Below are 20153 nucleotides of genomic sequence, written 5' to 3' on the forward strand. Positions count from 1 at the left end.
CCCATTCCCATTCTGACATGTCTATCCACGGCCTCCTCTACTGTAAAGATGAAGCCACACTCAGGTTGGAGGAACAACACCTTATATTCCGTCTGGGTAGCCTCCAACCTGATGGCATGAACATCAACTTCTCTAACTTCCGCTAATGCCCCACCTCCCCCTCGTACCCCATCTGTTACTTATTTTTATACACACATTTTTTCTCTCACGCTCCTTTTTCTCCCTCTGTCCCTCTGAATATAACCCTTGCCCATCCTCTGGGTCCACCCCCCCCCCCGTCTTTCTTCCCGGACCTCCTGTCCCATGATCCTCTCGTATCCCTTTTGCCTATCACCTGTCCAGCTCTTGGCTCCATCCCTCCCCCTCCTGTCTTCTCCTATCATTTTGGATCTCCCCCTCCCCCTCCAACTTTCAAATCCCTTACTCACTCTTCCTTCAGTTAATCCTGACGAAGGGTCTCGGCCTGAAATGTTGACTGCACCTCTTCCTAGAGATGCTGCCTGGCCTGCTGCGTTCACCAGCAACTTTTATGTGTGTTCCTCCTCTTGTGCCAGGATGAGGCTGTCCTCAGGGTGGAGGAGCAACATCTTATATTCCATCTGGGTAGTCTCCAATCTGACTGCATGAATATTGATTTCTCCTTCTGGGGGAAAAAAAATTACCTCCTCCTCCCCTCTTCAACTATTCCTACTCTGGCCTCTTACCTTTTCTCATCTGCCTATCACCTTCCCCCAGATCTCCTCCTCCTTCCCTTTCTCCTATGGTCCACTCTCCTCTCCTATCAAATTCCTTCTTCTGCAACCTTTAACTTCCCACCCACATGGCTTCCCCTATCACCTTCCAGATAGCCTCCTTCCCCTCTCCCCAGTTTTTATTCTAGCATCTCCTTTCAAGTCCTGAAGACGGTCTCGGCCCGAAATGTCAATTGTTTATTCATTTTCATAGATGCTGCCTGACCTGCTGATTTCCTCCAGCATTTTGTGTGGGTTGCAATGGATTTCCAGCATCTACAGACTTTCTCATGTTTATGAATTGTCCAAGTTGTAACTTTAGGAAATTTCAAATCAGTGTGTAAATACAGACTTGGGCACCACCCAATTTACATGATTACATAGCAGCTTTTGAAAGACCAGCTACAGCTACTTTATATTAAATAAACTGATGTGATTAAATAAAAAAACACACACATTGAGAATAAATTATGATTTTGGCTTGCCATTTATTAAAGGATTCAAACTGCAAAAATATTATTTAGCAAAACTGGATAAATAACATTAAAATGACAGTTGGCCACCATGAACAAGGTATGAGCATGCTAGCTTGCAAAAAGCCTTAAATTGCAACTGAATAGATATTATAATACATTAATATCTTGTACTGTATAATCATATTTCAACAAAAAGAAATGATTAAAACAGTATTCATATCATTTTAGGGAAGCTATAATATTGGGATTAATGCAATATGATCATAAAATTGACACTTGATCCTTTATTCATATTTCTTATAATCCTGTTAACATGTATCAAATACTTGCGATAATCATAGCAAAGTCTTTATACACAAGAAGATTTCCAAGAACAATGGTTTATCATATATACATGGAACAAATTTTTAAATGATATTTGTTGTACTATCAAAAATATGACAACCATATACAACACATATTGCAAATAAAAGCTGCATGATCTGTATTTATATGCATATGTTTAATTTCAGGATAACTTCACATATTCAAAATCAGCACAGTGACTTTCATGTATTCTGAGCAGTAAATAAGCACGACAGTCGGCAGATTAGTGCAATGAGGAGGATCGAAAGACAAAATACTTAATTGCATAATTTCAAACAGAACTGTACAAAACCTCATTCTCTCATTTAAATAAAAGTACAATATAGACTTGTAAAAGGCCAAAAGAAAGAAATTTATAAATTTAAATAACAATGTCTTCCCTTTCATTTACTTGGACAAATCAGACCAAATATTTATATTTGTTACTTCATATACATTATTCTCAAATAATAAAACAAATTTATTCATTTGCTCCTTTTTTTTAGAATTTCTTTAGAAAGAAGTGATGGAAATACTGACACTTTTGACCCTTACTGTTAAAAGAGTGAAAAAGTCCTGATACTGTGTAATATTCTTTAGCAGTAAATTATTGTGCAGTGTTGCTCTGTTGGAGCTAATTCTGGGTTCATGGATTGGGATAGATTAAAATGGCCCTATATAAATGGGCATCTCAAACCAGAACATGCCTGGGAAGAGGCTTTGTCTGTCCTACCACCAATGCTACAACATGCTCACTAATGTTCCAAGCTAGACATAATTATTATGTTCTCAGTTGAGAAAGCAGTGACTTGTTTGGAAGATTTTTGATGCTTTGCTCAATTCTCGTGCCCACCCAGGATGAGTACCAGAATTGACCCAATAACCTCAGATTTTGATCAATAGCTGTAAATGCTTTGGATGTCTAAACCACAAAAAGAGTACCTATGTCCTATACTGAATAACTTGCAATCATAAAAGACTATCTCATTTGTTGCTGTTCTCCTGGAACTAACTCCCATGTTTATTTTTACTTACTCTGACGAGATTGGCCTTTTTAACTAAGTTGTTTTTGCAAGATAGTTTAAAAATAACTAGGAAATGTAAAGTGCTTGATCAGGTAACATGCTTGTACTTTTTTTTTCCATTTTGTTATTCCGGAGTTATTCATTGAACTTTGTATATTTGTCAGTGTCAAAACTAAGCCTACCATGTAAAGACCTGATGGTTAACCAACACACAGAAAATGTTGGAGGAGGTCAGCAGGCCAAGCGTCATCCATGGAAAAGAGTAAACAGTCGATGTTTCAGGTGATCATCAGGATCAATGAAGTGTCTCGGCCTGAAATGTCACTGTTCACCCTTTTCCATAGATGCTGCTTGGCCTGCTGGGTTCCTCCAGTACTTTGTGTGTGTTGCTTTGGATTTCCAGCATCTGCAGATTTTCTTCTCTTTGTGACGGTTAACCAAACCATGCTTCCTAACTTTCAGCTCCCTTACATTGTTTCTAGTCTACAATTAAAAAAATTGCACTAGTAACACAACTCTGATTAATTTTACAAACCCCCATCTTTTTACGTGTGAATCAATTTGTAAACATGTTCAGAAACAATGCCCTTCACTAATTGGAACCATGGATTATATTGCTCTGAACACAATCTAATCTGCATTTTCACTTCGGAATTTCACAGACCACAATTAATGTCAATGAAGTAAAAAGCAGTCCTCAATTCAATTCGTAATGGAAATTGATGCAATGGGAAACTGTATCTTTTAAATAATTTTAGTCACTTAGTGACTGAGGTGGATGGGATAATCAGTTTTGACCTTTTATAAGTGTTGTCCCTTATATCTTAATGTAAAATAAAAAAAGCACATGAAATGCATTAAAATGAACAATATATAAGCACTTCATAAATGTAATATGAATGCAATATATCATCCCAGATTAAATCTGTATTTGTTACCACAACCACTTTAACTGTATATGTTCTACAAATATTCAGTTGTGTATTGCACAGAAAAATAAGCCATTCACTGGGTACACTAGCAGTAATAAATGGCAGTATACACGTGGTAGTGTGCTTTCAGATTTACTTGCTTGTTTGTCCGCAACTTCTCTTAAAGGTTGGGTGTAACAGCGCCCACAGTTTAACAAAAAAAATGGAAACATTACATTCATTTTCATGCTTAATTAATGCATGCATCCTTCCCTAGGCAACTTCTGCACAATGGAAGCAGATCTTATAAAATGTGCTTAGTTATTCTTGGGCGTATTTATTCATAAGTAACCTTGGCATTTTTGCAAGTGGCCATTTAATTTAAAAGGACTGACAAAGTATAGGAATTTCTATCTGTGGGTATTCTTGATCACAGAACATCAAAGACTGAAAATGTCCAAGTTAGAAAAGATAATTCACTACAGAATACATATATTTAAGGTATCTACGTGATATAAACTAAAGCTGGCAACAGGAAGAGTTGTTTGGTTTAATATTAATATGAAATGTTTTTTTCTTGAAAACATTTTAAAAAATAGATTGTTTTTCAGTTGTGTGCTTATTTACATATAAAGAAATCTGGCAATGCAGTTTTTCAATTCATTTTGTTTAGTAATGTAAAGGTCAATGTGTAAAAGGTTGCATGTGTTCTGAATGAGGAATATAATTGCAAATTAACTCTGCACTTGTATGTCATTTTTAAATATAGAGTATTTAATACTGTACAAGTTTATATCTCTCCAAGTATTTTAAAAGAAGGAAACATATAAAGAAAGATACATTTGGTAATGAAACCCTACTGTACCCAATGTTAAACTTTTTTTGGATAAATATTTTCATAAAAATACATTAGCTAGACTGTACTGTATTCTACACTTATAATTTTCAGTCTGGTCTTCACTTATTTTGCCTCATTCAACATAAAGCTGCTTAAAACAGGCATTTAGATCTTTATACATTTGATGGAACAAGTACTGACCTTGGGCTTATTGCCAAATATTTCTGCAAGAGAGAGTGTTGGCTTGCTTCACACAGGATTTCAATGTTATAAAGGCAAAAGGTGGGTGTGAAAGAAGTTTTCACTACACCAGATCCTCTTGAGAGTTGCTGGCAGAATGAGATCAATTTCTATACACTATCCCTTCACTGACCCTCTCACCTTGCATTTAACCCCCTTCCACTCTGGCTATTTAACTATAGATTTCATGCTAGCATGGCAAACAGCCTAAAATTTGATCTGCCTGTTAGTAACAGGCTGCATGCAGATGGCAACCTGGCTTTTGAAGTGCCAGATGTCAGCAGTTCAGCCACAGTATTTATCTGGCTTTTGAGTCTCTGGGTTTAGATATACACTGCATTGTCCAGCTGTTTTGCAGTGTAAACAGAGCAGAAGATTTGTACTTTAGGTGCAAGTGCTTGAAATGGAAAGACTTTCAACAATTCCTGCATCGCCTCTATTTATAGCTTTTCTCAGCTTGACGAACAGGAAATGTAACTAGGTTTTATGATGTCTCACCTCACCATAATAAACACATGAAGGAATGATAATACTTATAGTACCTTTTAGTTGCTAACTTACTGAGTTCTTAATGTTGGTGCAAGGAAGAAAGGGAAGGAAAGCAACTGAACCAATAGATCACCTCCCAGTGAGAATGCTGAGCAGTGTTAAGATCACTAAGGAAATCAAATCAATAGCAAAGCATGGTGTTTACCAACTGGAGTCACAATTGGAATTTGCAGAACAGCAAAACTAATGTGTTGCTTATTGATACTTAAAAATGATAGTCATTTTGTCAACTCTGCAGTTTGTGAAGGAACATAACTACGAATGATAGCTTCTGAACTATTGATATTTTTGAACTAATTTTCAATCATTTTATTGATTTATTTTTTATTGAGATACAGCGCAGAGTAGACCCCACTGGCCCTTTGAGCTACGCTGCCCAGCAATCCCCCAATTTAATGCTGGTCTAATCACAGGACAATTTCCAATGACCAATTAATCTTCAAACCTACCGGAGAATGTACAGACTTCTGACTAGCAGCTGTGGGATTTGAACCCAAGTTGCCTGAGCTAACCACTACGCTACCATATTGTCCCAAAGATTTTGTATACATCTGTGAAGTGCGTTCCTATAATACAGTAAAATATTAAAGAATCAGAATATTCTGTGTTACCTTACGCCCAAACAAAATTAGTGGTCTATTAATTAACTGAAAATTACTTTAACATTGTATTTTATTGATAGATTAACATTTAAATATTGAAAATATACCTTCACATTGTTTGAAAGACATTTTCTCTTATTATTTAAATGCAGTCCCTGGGCAACCAAAATGTATGTTATAATAGTTCTAGACACTACTGGGAAATGTTCTGACTCTAATTATACAAAATTACAGGTGCAAACCATCAGAAACTTAAATTTGTGATAGGTTTCATGTTAGCAATTTAAAATAATTGGAGACTCTCACTTAGAGATACATAAGAAAATGCAAGACAAGACAATCAGCAAAAATTTTGCAAAGGTAGGCAACACTGGACCAATGTTATAGAATGTATTAACTAAGTAAGGGTGATGACAAGTGACTGCAGTAAATATGGTTTATGTGATTTTTCAGAAAGGAATTGATAAGATAATTACACACACACACACACACACACACACACACACACACACACACACACACACACACACAATCAAGAGGAAATCTGTTCACATACGTTAACATTGAGAACAATCAGCTTATCCAAAATGAAAGATGTGTCAAGGAATATTCTTAGGAGGACAGAAGTGAAACAATTGTTAACAAAGCACATAAATGTTATGATATAGATCAATGGAAAAGTATTAAAATATGCAAATATGTGATGAGAAGTGTAAAAGATATAAGTAATAGGTGAAGTTATATGGATAAGTTTGTGAGCAGATGACTGAAATGTAGAAGATGTTAAGTACAGGAGGGCTAGCAAAAAGAAATAGAACTCAAAGGGTAAGACTTTACATTAAATATGCAGGCAGAAGGAGCTTGGCAGTCATTAAAGGCATCAGTGTATATAGGTAAGGCTATTTAAAAGGCAAATGCAATTCTTTATTTTGCATCTAGAGGCACAGAGTACAGAAGAAGAGGTAATGATTGGCATATAAAAGACTTTTTGAGGTGCAGTTTATCCTGAAATGGAATTCAGGTGGGTCTTTAGAAGCATATTTACCGACATAAATTCCACTTGTGGGATATTCTACCTCCTGGGTCTTTCCCAGAGGTCTCAGATCAATTTCCACTTGAAAAGAAGAAAAAAACAACACTTAGCTTGCATGTGGGGAAGGATATTCTGCCAGCCCAGATGTCAGAAGGGACTACTAGCACACATTTAAGTAATATATATACACCAGAAATGGAGGTGATCAGCAAGCCCTGTTGTAGACCTTCACTGAGAAGTGCACAGGAATCTGCTTGGAATGTCACTTTGCCTTCAGACTGGGGAAATTTGATGTCAGAGTATTCCAATGTGTGTTTATCCAGGAAGTTCCTGGCTGTGCTGTCGAAGCCACCAGAGTTCAATTCGAGCTCAGAAATGGGAAGTGGGAACAGGAATCGCTGCCGTTTCACTGACACAGCACTCCCTTGCCTAAATACGGAGCAGGAAATTCCCCATTCAACGCATTGCAGTGAGATATGGGAAGGTTAGAAAATCAGTCTGGAGTCACCACAGTTTTAGAGGTGGGAGAAATTTTAAAAAATTTTGGGTAGAGTCAAAATGAATAAAAAGTAACCCGATAGGCATCAAGATGATGAATTATTTTAAGTAACACTTACAATAGTTGACAACTAAGGAAAACTTAAGATATTCAGAGAGATTAAAACAATTAGGAAAACAAATAATATAGAGGTTTTTTTTGCCACAAACTGTTGTTAAAGAAGAGTACATACAGGAAGTTTTTTTGAAAACAATTGCCACATTGCTTAAAGAAGCAACGGTACTGAGTATTGCAATTGGGATCTCGATTAAAGAGACATCATGCTGTCATTTTCTATATTATAACAATCTATCATGACAGGAGGAGAACCAGTTGCATTCCAAGTAATTGGGTGATGAGCTGGATAGTGAGAAGTAACTTCATATATTTTCCTTAAAAAAGAGTATTCTTTTGTATCTGCTGTTCACATTTTCTCCATATTTCTGAAAGTCAAGCAAATATCAGAATACTAAATATAGCTTTGGCTTTATCAGCATTAGATTTCAATTTTATATTCACTTATTTGCGAACTATATTTGCACTGGAGGTAAAGGAAATGCTTCACTGTTAATATTATGGTACTTGGTTCATGTTCAAAAATAATGGGCAATTACACTTTTACATTGGCTACCTAAAGTTTGAATTATCTCTCACGAACATTGATCACGGGTGTTTATTAAGGTTACTTTGTCTGAAGAAGTATCAATCAGGAGTCACTTTTTCCACTTGGAGATGCTCATCAACCTACTCCATTTTTCCACAATTCCTACTCGGAAACAATCATTCCAACAAGTGAAAACATAGAACTTTGGATAAAAAGGCAACCACCTATACAAATATTATCAAAGCTGTGGCAATGCCATTTTAACAAGCATATAAAACTTCAGAGTTATTTAAAACCCTTCCAAAAGTCTGCCTGTAACTGAGGCAAGAAACTGGTACATAGTAATCAGGGAACTGATGTAAAGATTTGGTTGGTAGATTGGTGAAATGTGCTGATTGGCTGCTGGTCCACAAGACATATCCATGAGTTTGAGGTTCCAGCCTCATTGAAATCAGATTGGCAAAACCCGAGAAGCCAAATGTTGTTTGCCAGGTTAAGGCTGCCCAATATTGGGCTCAATCAACCAACAGCAAAGGGGTGAAGAAGTCATAGTTGAGGCTTGTCTTGGAGGGAGGTTGGTTGGTCCCAGGGCCACATCAGCCCGGGTGATGTCTGTACCATGTGGAGGAACAGGAGTGACTTAAAATATAAATATACAAAAAGGAGAGACTTCTGAACAACAGTGTAGTATCATTAATCATATTTACAAAAAAAACCTTCAGTTTTGCCAAAGCAATATCCAAGCTCATAATATGCAGCTAACATTATAACACTGTAAACTTTTCATAGAAAAATATATCTATTATAGATGTATCACACCCAACCTTTTGAAAACAAAGCAAACGGTCATGCACATTATAAATTCACATTATTTAACACTTAAAGGGGCATCAGATATTAATAGAATTTTTACAAAGCAAATGATATTTCATCAGTAGTTTCTCACTTCTATGTACATTCAAGATTCAAAATAATGTGTGATAATGACCTATTGTGTTTAAATAATGTTTTTTCAGGAAGTTAAGAAAAGATCGTAAATATATTCTATTCACTCAGTTAGTAATATCACATGACTGCTGATAGAAGTGTGACTCCCCTGTTACTATAACCTAAATGCTTCCAAAGCGCAGTCACAAGCCAATGAAGGAATGGCCTCCAACTTATTAGTAATATTTTTCTAAACAACAAGTGCATAGCAAAATACAAAATAAAGTTCTGATAATTTAACATACAAAAAATGTTTCACTGGCCTGTCAGCTAACAATTTAAAAGGTAAAAAACAAAATCTGTAAGGCAAACATATTTATTTGAAGTTGGCATAATCGGAGTGTATGTCAAGGAAATCTTGCACCACTTTGTAGCAGAAATCATATTGCTCCTGCAATGAAAGAGCAAAACAGTTTATTAAATTTGTAAGGGATGCCCCAATTTTTTCTTAAATAAAATACAAAGATTATGTTTCACTTCTATTTTATTTTTGATTTAGGAAATCCAAAAAAAAATCATACCAATGTCTGCACCATATGTGGTCGTTGCATTCGTAAGCTCTTAACAGTTTGGAAAACATCTAGAAGGCCTTCAGCTTTCACTCGTTCCAGAATGTTACTCAGTGCGATAAATGTACCTGTTCTGCCAGCACCAGCACTGCAAAATAAATGGATTCAAATCTCACTAAAGCTGTGGAATCACATAGGTCAAATTAATTTTTTTTTCAGTCTTATGTATGAATGAATACCTTAATTTACAGTATTACAATACTCAAAGCATCGTGGACCAAACACTGGATTTCATCAATTGCTAAACACCACATTCAGCCTGTGGTGAAAAGCAGGCAATTTCAATTATTTTCACTAATGGTTCTTAAGATCTTAGTCAGTTAGTGAGAAGGGAGGAGGGAAGAGCAACATTGAAGGCGAGGGTGGGGATTGATTGGCTAGTTTGAGTCCTAAAATTATCATGTGGCAAACTAACACGTGATTTCAGTTGTTTTCTCTAGTATTTTGTGAATGAATTAGTTCCTATTAATTTGTGTATTATATTGTTCAAAATAAAGCAGGAATTTGAAGTCATCACTTTCATTTTGGTGTTTTGGATATTTAAGTGAATGGGGTTATGAGCTTTGTTGTCAGGCTGATAAGTCCCCGGGACCTGATGGTCTGCATCCCAGGGTACTTAAGGAGGTGGCTTTAGAAATCGTGGACACATTGGTAATCATTTTCCAATGTTCTATAGATTCAGGATGAATTCCTGTGGATTGGAGGGTGGCTAATGTTGTCCCTCTCTTCAAGAAGGGAGGAAGAGGGAAAACAGGGAATTATAGACCGGTTAGCCTGACGTCGGTGGTGGGAAAGATGCTGGAGTCAATTATAAAAGATGAAATTACGACACATCTGGATAGCAGTAACAGGATTGGTCTGAGTCAGCATGGGTTTACTAATCTTCTGGAATTTTTTGAGGATGTAACTATGAAAATGGACAAGGGAGAGCCAGTGCATGTAGTGTACCTGGACTTTCAGAAAGCCTTTGATAAAATCCCACATAGGAGATTAGTGGGCAAAATTAGGGCACATGGTATTGGGGGCAGAGTACTGATATGGATTGAAAATTGGCTGGCTGACAGAAAAGAAAGAGTAGCAATTAACGGGTCCCTTTCGGAATGGCAGGCGGTGACCAGTGGGGTACCACAGGGTTCAGTGCTGGGACTGCAGCTATTTACAGTGTATATTAATGATTTAGATGAGAGAATTAAAAGTAACATTAGCAAATTTGCCGATGACACAAAGCTCGGTGGTAGTGTGAAATGTGAGGAGGATGTTATGAGAATGTAGGGTGACTTGGACAGGCTGGGTGAGTGGGCGAATGCATGGCACATGCAGTTTTATGTGGATAAATGTGAGGTTATCCACTTTGGTGGTAAGAACAGGAAGGCAGATTATTATCTAAATGGAGTCAAGTTAGGAAAAGGGGAAGTACAACAAGATCTAGGTGTTCTTGTACATCAGTCACTGAAAGCAAGCATGCAAGTACAGCAGGCAGTGAAGAAATCTAATGGCATGCTGGCCTTCATAACAAGGGGAATTGAGTATAAGAGCAAAGAGGTCCTTCTACAGCTGTACAGGGCCCTGGTGAGACCACACCTGGAGTACTGTGTGCAGTTTTGGTCTCCAAATTTGAGGAAAGACATTCTTGCTATTGAGGGAGTGCAGCGTAAGTTCACAAGGTTAATTCCTGGGATGGCGGGACTGTCATATGTTGAAAGATTGGAGCGACTGGGCTTGTATACTCTGGAATTTAGAAGGCTGAGAGGGGATCTTATTGAAACATATAAGATTATTAAGGGATTGGACACGCTGGAGACAGGAAGCATGTTCCCACTGATGGGTGAGTCCAGAACCAGAGGCCACAGTTTAAGAATAAGGGGTAGGCCATTTAGAACGGAGTTGAGGAAAATCTTTTTCACCCAGAGAGTGGTGGATATATGGAATGCTCTGCCCCAGAAGGCTGTGGAGGCCAAGTCTCTGGATGCTTTCAAGAAAGAGATGGATAGAGCTCTTAAAGATAGCGGAATCAAAGGTTATAGGGATAAGGCAGGAACTGGATACTGATTGTGGATGATCAGCCATGATCACAGTGAATGGCGGTGCTGGCTCGAAGGGCTGAATGGCCTACTCCTGCACCTATTGTCTATTGTCTATTGCCACTTCATACATAGGTCTCTCAGATGATGTTAGGAAGATGACCAAAGAGCAGTTAAAGATGCCAAAACAAAATTAATCTCTCTGATATATGAAAACATTCAAAATCATTCCAAAATTATTGAATATTACTCAGGCCATTTTCAAAAAAAATGTTGAGTAAAAAAATTAAAACTAAGATCATTAGAAAGATTAAAATGAATATGTCAAATTGGTTTAATAATTACCTTAATCATTTCTTCCCATTGAAGTCATTGCACCAGTTCTATGCAGACCCAATCCTACCAGCCTGATTGTGATTTGATCCTACCCCGAGCACATCTGATTGTGACAGTGACCTCCTCCTTCCCACTCAGAGGAATCAAGTAGGACACTCAGAAGTGACCTTTTTTGTCTCGATATTCCTCTTGACTGTCATCATCATCCTTCCTCTTGTGATAGCAAACCAAGCTGCTTTTCTCCATGCACTTCTTCATTACAGAGTATATGGTGGAAAGGCATTTGAGCATGCTAAATATCTAAAGTTGGTTCTTTAACACAGAATGCATTGGACCTTGTGCATGATAATATTTCAAATTGCTAGCCCTTATTAAAAATTAACTATTCCCCTGGAACTTCCAAGTTTTGTATCATGCACAAAGTTCTGTTCATGCCTCATATTAAACACACCGTTCCATATGCTGAAGAATTACATACAAGGCCATTGAATTGCATACAAGTTTTAGACTATTACAGAATTTGGACTTTATATCCTTGTGATGAAACAAAACACTGGCTCTCTCTTTGCACAGTTTGATGAAAGCAGTGGGAAATGAGAAAGTAGCTGAAAAGTTTTATTTTGAGAAAGGACATCACTCAAAACAAAATATTTTGCCTAGGTACAGAGTAAAATCTGCAATTACACTGCCTGCAGGCACACTTCACCCCTGAGCAAAGTGATTTAAAAGAAGCTAAATCCTTTAAAAGCAAACATGAGAGGAAGTATTCCCACTCGACCCTGTGAAACTTTAAATGTTACTCAGTTCTTCAGAATGAATTGCTAATGGGTGTGAACACTAACATTTGCAGCTGCTGGCCCAGTGGAAATATGGATTTATTGGCTTAAGAATATGCTTTACACAATCCTAGAGTCTTGTACTAATTGATTTTCAATCCTACCGTTTAGTAAATTAATGTCATGTAGGACAAATCAACAGTACGTTAACAATGATGTACCGTGTACTGTCAATTGGAGGACAGAAACAACCCCTAGTCTTCTGAATTATCCAATGCATAACACGCTGAGTTGTACAACTTGGATAGTTTGAATTGATTCTGTCCCAAGTAAACATACTGACAATGAAGGAGTCAATAAGGAACATAATGCACTTTGAAGCTGGCAAATTTTGTTATCAAGACTTACCGAAGGCATCATTTAAATTTCCAAATGTGACTTTATCATTATTGATAGCAACAATATCTACCTCAACTTTCTGTCAATGTCCATTTGGATGCCTGGATTTCTCATCCAAATAGTTCTTAATACCTACATGCAACATTATAATTCAGACTGGTACAACAATTAACAACAAATTGGAAAAAATTTGTTCTATTATGCCATTCTGCATTTGAGCATAGATTTTACTTTTGGCATGCTGGCTATAGATTTGAATTTTGTGTGTGCTACTCTGGATTTCCAGCATCTGCAGAATCTCTTGTATTCATGCAAATGATGGGAGTGTTTTCAGTATTCTGTGTTACTATTTCATTTTTTCAGTATCTGCAATTTAAAAAAAATATTTTCAATCTCTCTTGATTTGCAAATCTAAATTTCAAATCTCAGAGACCTTCTGAGATTGTGAGGAACTTCTGACTTTAGGTTTCCAGTATCTGCAGGTGTTTTTTTAAATTTTAATTTACTGTCACCAAATACACTCAAAAACTTCTATAGATGTATTGGGAGAGCATTTTGATAGGCTGCATCACTGTCTGGTATGATGGGAAGCGAGGGGGGGGGGTCGCTACTGCACAGGACCGAAAGAAGTTGCAGAGGGTCATAAATTTAGTTGGCTCCATCTTGGGTACTAGCCTACAAAGTGCCCAGAACATCTTCAAAGAGCAGTGTCTCAGAAAGGCAGTGTCCATTATTAAGGACCTCCAGCACCCAGGGCATGCTCTTTTCTCACTGTTACCATCAGGTAGGAGGTACAGAAGCCTGAAGACACACACTCAGCAATTCAGGAACAGTTTTTTCCCCTCTGCCATCCGATTCCTAAATGGATATTGAATCTTTGGACACTATCTCAATTTTTAAATGTATATATATAATTTCTGTTTTTTGCACAATCTTTAATCAATTCAATATATGTATACTGTAATTGATTTACTAATTTATTTATTATTATTTTTTTCCCTTCTATATTATGTTTTGCATTGAGCTGCTGCTGCTAAGTTTACAAATTTCATGACACAGGCCGATGATAATAAATCTGATCCTGATTGTTTCTGAGGCTGTAACATTCTGACTGATTACATCTTCCAGATATCTGACAGAGAACTCCTCCTTCAAGTCAGATACAGTAGAAATTCAGTGTTGCTGCTCTCAGTACTTTAGAGAGTCAGTTGTCAACCCCCATGAATATTGGATCATGAAGTACCTGCAGTGCACTATGATTGGATGATTGCCAGATTTTTGCTGCTGTTTCTGGACTGCCGCAATTAGGTCGATCATCCCTTTGCCTTCCGCTGGAATGCCAATCTCAGGCCAGTCGTGGAAGTGGAATTGTCGAACCGTCCTCTCTATGTTTTCCTAAATTTCAATAACAAATTCATTTTGCTTTACAGAATATTATTTGGCATTGACTATTCTTTACACCCACTTTTCAGCATAATAAGGTTAAAATTCAGCAATACTTTTAGGTTCTGTGGTATACATAAATTCTGCAGTCAGCTATATGCGTAAAATATAACCTGCTTAGCAGCAAACAAAAATATGTAATTTTGTGTTATATCAACAAGCAGTCAATAACTGCTATTCCTGATTTACTAGATGAATGAAAGAACTTTATGACTTATTATATATCTAAGTACTTTATCTATTATTAATACAACAGAGTGAAGGAAAATAAATGATGTACTAATAATAAGAGATGAAGTAAAGTGCATAAACATCTCCAGCATAATTTTACAAGCAACACAGAAATAACTGTAATACGCAGCAGATCAGGAAGCATCAGTGGAGGAAGAGATTTTTTTAGTCTTCGGCTTTTCATCAGAGATGAAAACTCGTTGATTTGAAATGTTATCTCCACATACTGGTGGCAGAACAGGAGGAAAGATGAATTGTTCTGGTGCTTTCCATCACAGAATAAGTAGAATTTTCACATGTGTGTGTTGACAGATTTATTGTGCTATAGGCTCTTAACATCCTTTGATCCACTCACCCTGGGCTGATATTGTGGAAGAGTGTTAAGGGTGTGCAGTGGAATCAAATGTGTCACACTTGTCACTTATGGTGATTTAGAACAAAAGAACTTAAGAAATAGGAGCAGGAGTCAGCCATCTGGCTTGTCGAGTCGGCTCCACCCTTTAATAAGATTATGGCTGATATGACTGTTCCACTCACCTGCCTTACCCATATAACCCTTAGCTCCTATCCAATGTGTCTCAAATATATTTATTTATTGAGGTATCCTCTACTGCTTCCTTGGGCAGAGGAATCCACAGATTCACTACTCTCTGGGACAAACAGTTTCTCCTCAACTCCAGTCTAAATCAATCCCCCTGAATCTTGAGGCTATGTCTTCTAGGTCTAGTCTCACTTACCAATGGAAACAACTTTCATGGCTCTACCTTATCTATCCATTTCAAAATTTTATATGTTATTATAAGATCCCCTCTCATTCAACTGAATTCCAGAGAGTATAGTCCCAAGCAACTCAATCTCTTCTCATCAGCTAATTCCCTCATCTCCAGAAACGACCTGGTGAACCTCCTCTGCAAAGCCAGTACAAAAGGCTATAAGATCATAAGATGTTTGAATTCTTTTAGAAGGAAATGATAACCAACTATGAAAGTACAAGTCCTTTCTGATCCTATATGTTTTATCATCAGTTTTGCATGATTGCAGGGCTGTTTTGAAAACACGGACTGGAGCATGTTCAGAGAGACAGCTACCTACGACCATCATATTAGTATAAATGAATATGTGAGATTTGTGACTGGCTACATAGAAAAGTGCACTGAGGATGTCATCATTGTTAAACACATCTACGTGTGGGCAAATTAGAAGCCATGGTTAATGGAAGAGGTCTAGGCAAGCCTGAGAGCCTTCAGATCAGGGAATAAGACAACTCTCTAGAGCTACACTTTCCAATGCCATCAAGAAGGCAAAATAGGATTATTCACAGATAATATACAGCCATTTCTGTGACACCAAAGACATGAGGCACATGCAGTAGGCCATTTGGACCATAATGGACTACTAGTCCACCCTGCGTGTCGATAACAGTGCGATATCTGTTCTGCCAGCACCAGCACTGCAAAATAAATGGATTCAAATCTCACTAAAGCTGTAGAATCACATAGGTCAAGTTAATTTTTCTTCAGTCTTATGTATGAATGAATATCTTAATCTACAGTAAGATAATACTCAAAGCACCATTTGCCAAACACTGGATTTCATCAATTGCAAAACACCACATTCAGCCTGTGGTGAAAAGCAGGCAGTTTCAATTATTTCCCCTAATGGTTCTTAAGACCTTAGTCAGTTAGTAAGAAGGGAGAAGGGAAGAGAAACGTTGAAGGTGAGGGTGGGGATTGATTGGCTAATTATTTTGAGTTCTAAAATTATTGTGTGGCAAACTAACATGTGGTTTCAGTTGTTTTCTCCACTATTTTTAGAATGAGTTAGTCCCTAATAATTTGTGTATATTATTCTTCAAAATAAAGCAGGAATTTGAAGTCATTACTCTCATTTTGGAGTTTTGGGTATTTATGTGAATTGGGTTACGAGCTCTGGTGTCAGGCCAGCTCATGCATAGTTCTCTTCCTAATAGGTTGAAAGTCTTTTACACTTGGTTTGACGCATGGAACAACATGCCAGCAAGGAAGGCCCCCCTTGCCACCAAGGAGCAGGCACATGGTCTGGCTGCAGCTAATGTGAGGAAGGGTCAATTCACATAAAGCTGCGGGGCCTGATAATGTACCTGGGTCAGCTGCTGAGGGACTGTGCAACCCAGGTAACAGAGGATCTAACAGACATCTTCAGCATCTCTCTCTGTCCCCTCAGCCATCCAGTGGCCAAGAGGGCTGACCATTCCAACTGAACATACATGGTTCCTCTGTGGAGACACTGTCCAGTAGCATTGATCGCAACAATCATGAAGTGCTTCGAGCAGTTGGTTATGCATTGCATTAAATCCCATCTTCCTGCTACACTGGACACTTTCCAGCTTGCTTGTTGCTCAAATCAGTCTACTGATGATGCCATAGCCTCTGCACTCCATTCCTTCATGTCCAACATGGAAAATAGTGCCTTATATACCAGGATGCTGTTTATCAACCTCAGTTTGGTCTTTAATATGACCATCCCTCAGAAGCTGATGGATAAACTGCCTTTGTTGATTCTCAACACCTTTTTCTGTAATTGGATCTAGGGCTTTTTGTCAGAAAATTAATAAATAATAACCAGTGCTCCCCAGGGCTGCATGCTCAGCCCACTGCTGTTCATGACTGTACTACTAGGTCCAGTTCCAACCCATTCCCAGGTTGTGATGCAAAAGGTCAGCACACTCTCAACCATGCCTCTGCAGAATGTAGTTAAGATGTTAATGGGGAGTGACGCTTGTTTAAGCTTCCTCAGAAAGTGCAATCTCTGCTGTGTCCGTTTCACAATCCCAGTGGTGTTGCTGGACCAAGTGAGTTTGTCCGAGATCTGCACCCCAAGGAACTTGATGTTTTCCACTCTCTCCACTGCGGAGCCGCTGATGCTGAGGGGTTGTGCTCAGGCTGAGACCGTCTGAAATCGACGATCATCTCCTTGGTTTTGGTGACATTAAGCATCAAGTTGTTATCCCTGCACCAGCTCTCTAGGTGTTTGACCTCCTCCCTGTACACTGTTTCATTATTTTTGCTGATGAGCCCCACCACTGTGGTATCATCAGCAAATTTAATGATCAAGTTGTCCTTGAATCTGGCTGCACAGTCATGTGTCAGCAGTATAAACAGCAATGGGCTAAGCACACAGCCTTGTGGGGATCCAGTGCTCAGTTTGATGGAGTCAGAGATGTTCCTGCCAACACAGACTCACTGTGGTCTCTCTGTCAAGAAATCCAGAATCCAGCGACACATGGCAGTGCTAAGGCCAAGCAGCGACAGTTTCTCCATTAGTCTCTGCAGGATGATGGTATTGAATGCTGAACTGAAATCAATGTACAGGATTCTGGCATAAGTGTCTTTGTTGTCCAAGTGAGAGAGAACTGTGTGCAGTGTGGTGGATATTGCATCCTCTGTAGAGCGATTTGGACGATAAGCAAACTGCAGAGGATCCAGTGATGAGGGGAGGCTGGCTGTGATATGAGGCTTGACAAGCCGTTCAAAACATTTCATCACTATGGGGGTCAGGGCAACGGGACAGTAATCATTCAGACAGGCTACAACTGATTTCTTTGCTACAGGGATGATTGTGGAGGTTTTGAAGCATCTGGGGAGAATGGCTTGACTAAGGGAGATGTTGAAAATGTCTGTCACATCAGCACATTCCTTGAGCACACGTCCAGGGATGTTGTCGGGACCTCCCGCTTTTTGTGGGTTGACCTTGGCAAGGGTCCTCCATGTTTGCTCTGGATCAATGATTAGAGCCGGCTGGTCGGATGGTAAAAAGGGACTGGCTCTCCCCCTTGCTGTAGTGTTTGATGCTTCGAAGCGTGCAAAGAAATTGTTAAGCCTGTCTGGAAGAGAGGTGTCGCTGTCATCAGTTTTCTGCCTGATTTTGTAGTCTGTCAGAACTTTAATTCCCTGTCACATCCGTCTGGTGTCAGCTGTGTCACAGAAGTGTCCATGTATTTTGCCCGCGTAGGCCCTTTTCGCTTTCCTGATCCCTAGTGAAAGCGCAGACCTGGCTGAGCGAAGCGTACTCCTGTCCCCCGATCTGTAGGCTGTGTCACGGGCCTTCAGTAGTGAACGCACCGCTGTTGTCATCCATGGCTTTTTATAACCACCTGCGGTGAAGGTTTTCATCACAGTGACATCCTCCGTGCATTTGGCTATGTAGCTGATTACTGCCTCCGCATACTCCTCAATGTCTGTATGGTCGTCATAGGAGGCTGCTGTTTTGAATATGTCCCAGTCTGTGTGCAAAAAACAGTCTTGTAGTGCTGAGGCTGCTCCTTTTGGCCAGACCCTTATCTCTCTTTCCTCTGCTCTCACACGTTTAAGCAGTGGTTTATATGCCGATGTTAGCATGACAGATATGTGGTCAGAGTGGCCAAGATGGGGGCGGGGGTTTGCTTTGTATGCCTGTGGTGTGTTGGTATAAACCAAGTCCAGTGTGTTGTCTCCCCTGGTTTTGAAATCCACATATTGCAGGAATTTGGGGAACACAGTATTTAAGCTGGTGTGGTTAAAGTCCTTGCCAACTCCCAGGTTTCATCATGTATGAAGTGTCAGTAACATTCATTTTTTTTTAAACTTGTGTCATAAATTCACCTTCTCTACCTTCATCATTTTGAATCCAACTTCACCCCACACAAGACCCACAGTGTCATTAATCTTTTGCCATTGAACAGTGTCAAAGGACATCCCAGCATCATTATAATGAGCCTTTCATGAAGTGGAATGGTCCATGAGTGGTGACTAGGACACAGGTGGCAAGTGATGGCCCTGGGCCCAAACCTGAGCCATCAAGGCCTCTTGTGTCATTTCTAAGTGTCTCCATAATTGGAGAAATGTAGAAACAGCAGAAATGAAACTATTAATAGAAACATTAAAAATATAAACTCACTTGAAAGCTCAAATAAAGTATACTAATTAATTAAAACATTAAATAACATAAAATAAAAAAGAACACATATTTGCCCTTGCTTGCTTTTATTATGAACATCAGTAACCCTATGCAAGTTAATAGAGCCATTCTGGATTCACTGTTATGGATGATGTAAGACTGAGAGAGTGGATACATACTGTAATATATCTAACACCTTAACTCAGCAGATTCCTGGACATGGATATGCAATGGAGCAAGAGGTCAGGCATACTCACCTCTGATATTCAACACACTCTGCACATTATGTGACCACAGAAGTGCAGATGAGCTAGTGCACAATGTTCTCTCTAATTTTTTTTTTACAACTGCGCAGACCAGCCTTTGCTTTGAGCAGGAAATTCTTACACGTGTTTTTTTTTGTAATATGCATACTATGACTGTTCAGAATTAAATTTTAAGTATCTCATACTTCTGATTTTATTTCTTAATTGAAAGGTATAATGAAATACAGGGCAACAAAGAAAATCTTCCACATTTCGTGAACCTTTTCTTGTTTGTCTTTACTCCAGCTGCATGGCAACGAAGGCTATGTGTGTGGGAGCA

General features: G+C 38.6%; 1 protein-coding gene across 9 annotated transcripts in view; it reads right to left on the bottom strand.

Moving 5' to 3' along the window:
• Positions 1 to 1210: 1210 nt before the first annotated feature.
• ptprea (protein tyrosine phosphatase receptor type Ea) overlaps positions 1211 to 20153 on the bottom strand; it is a 303826-nt gene continuing 284883 nt past the window's right edge. For all 9 annotated transcript variants that reach the window (XM_063071813.1, XM_063071815.1, XM_063071816.1 and 6 more), the window contains 3 exons: positions 14224 to 14375; positions 9401 to 9536; positions 1211 to 9270 (listed from right to left, as the gene is read on the bottom strand). In XM_063071813.1, coding sequence (XP_062927883.1) covers positions 9196 to 9270; positions 9401 to 9536; positions 14224 to 14375 — 363 coding nt within the window. In that variant the 3' untranslated portion in view covers positions 1211 to 9195. The remainder of the gene's footprint in view (positions 9271 to 9400; positions 9537 to 14223; positions 14376 to 20153) is intronic.

Source organism: Mobula hypostoma, chromosome 19, assembly GCF_963921235.1.
Source record: "Mobula hypostoma chromosome 19, sMobHyp1.1, whole genome shotgun sequence".
NCBI lineage: Eukaryota > Metazoa > Chordata > Chondrichthyes > Myliobatiformes > Myliobatidae > Mobula > Mobula hypostoma.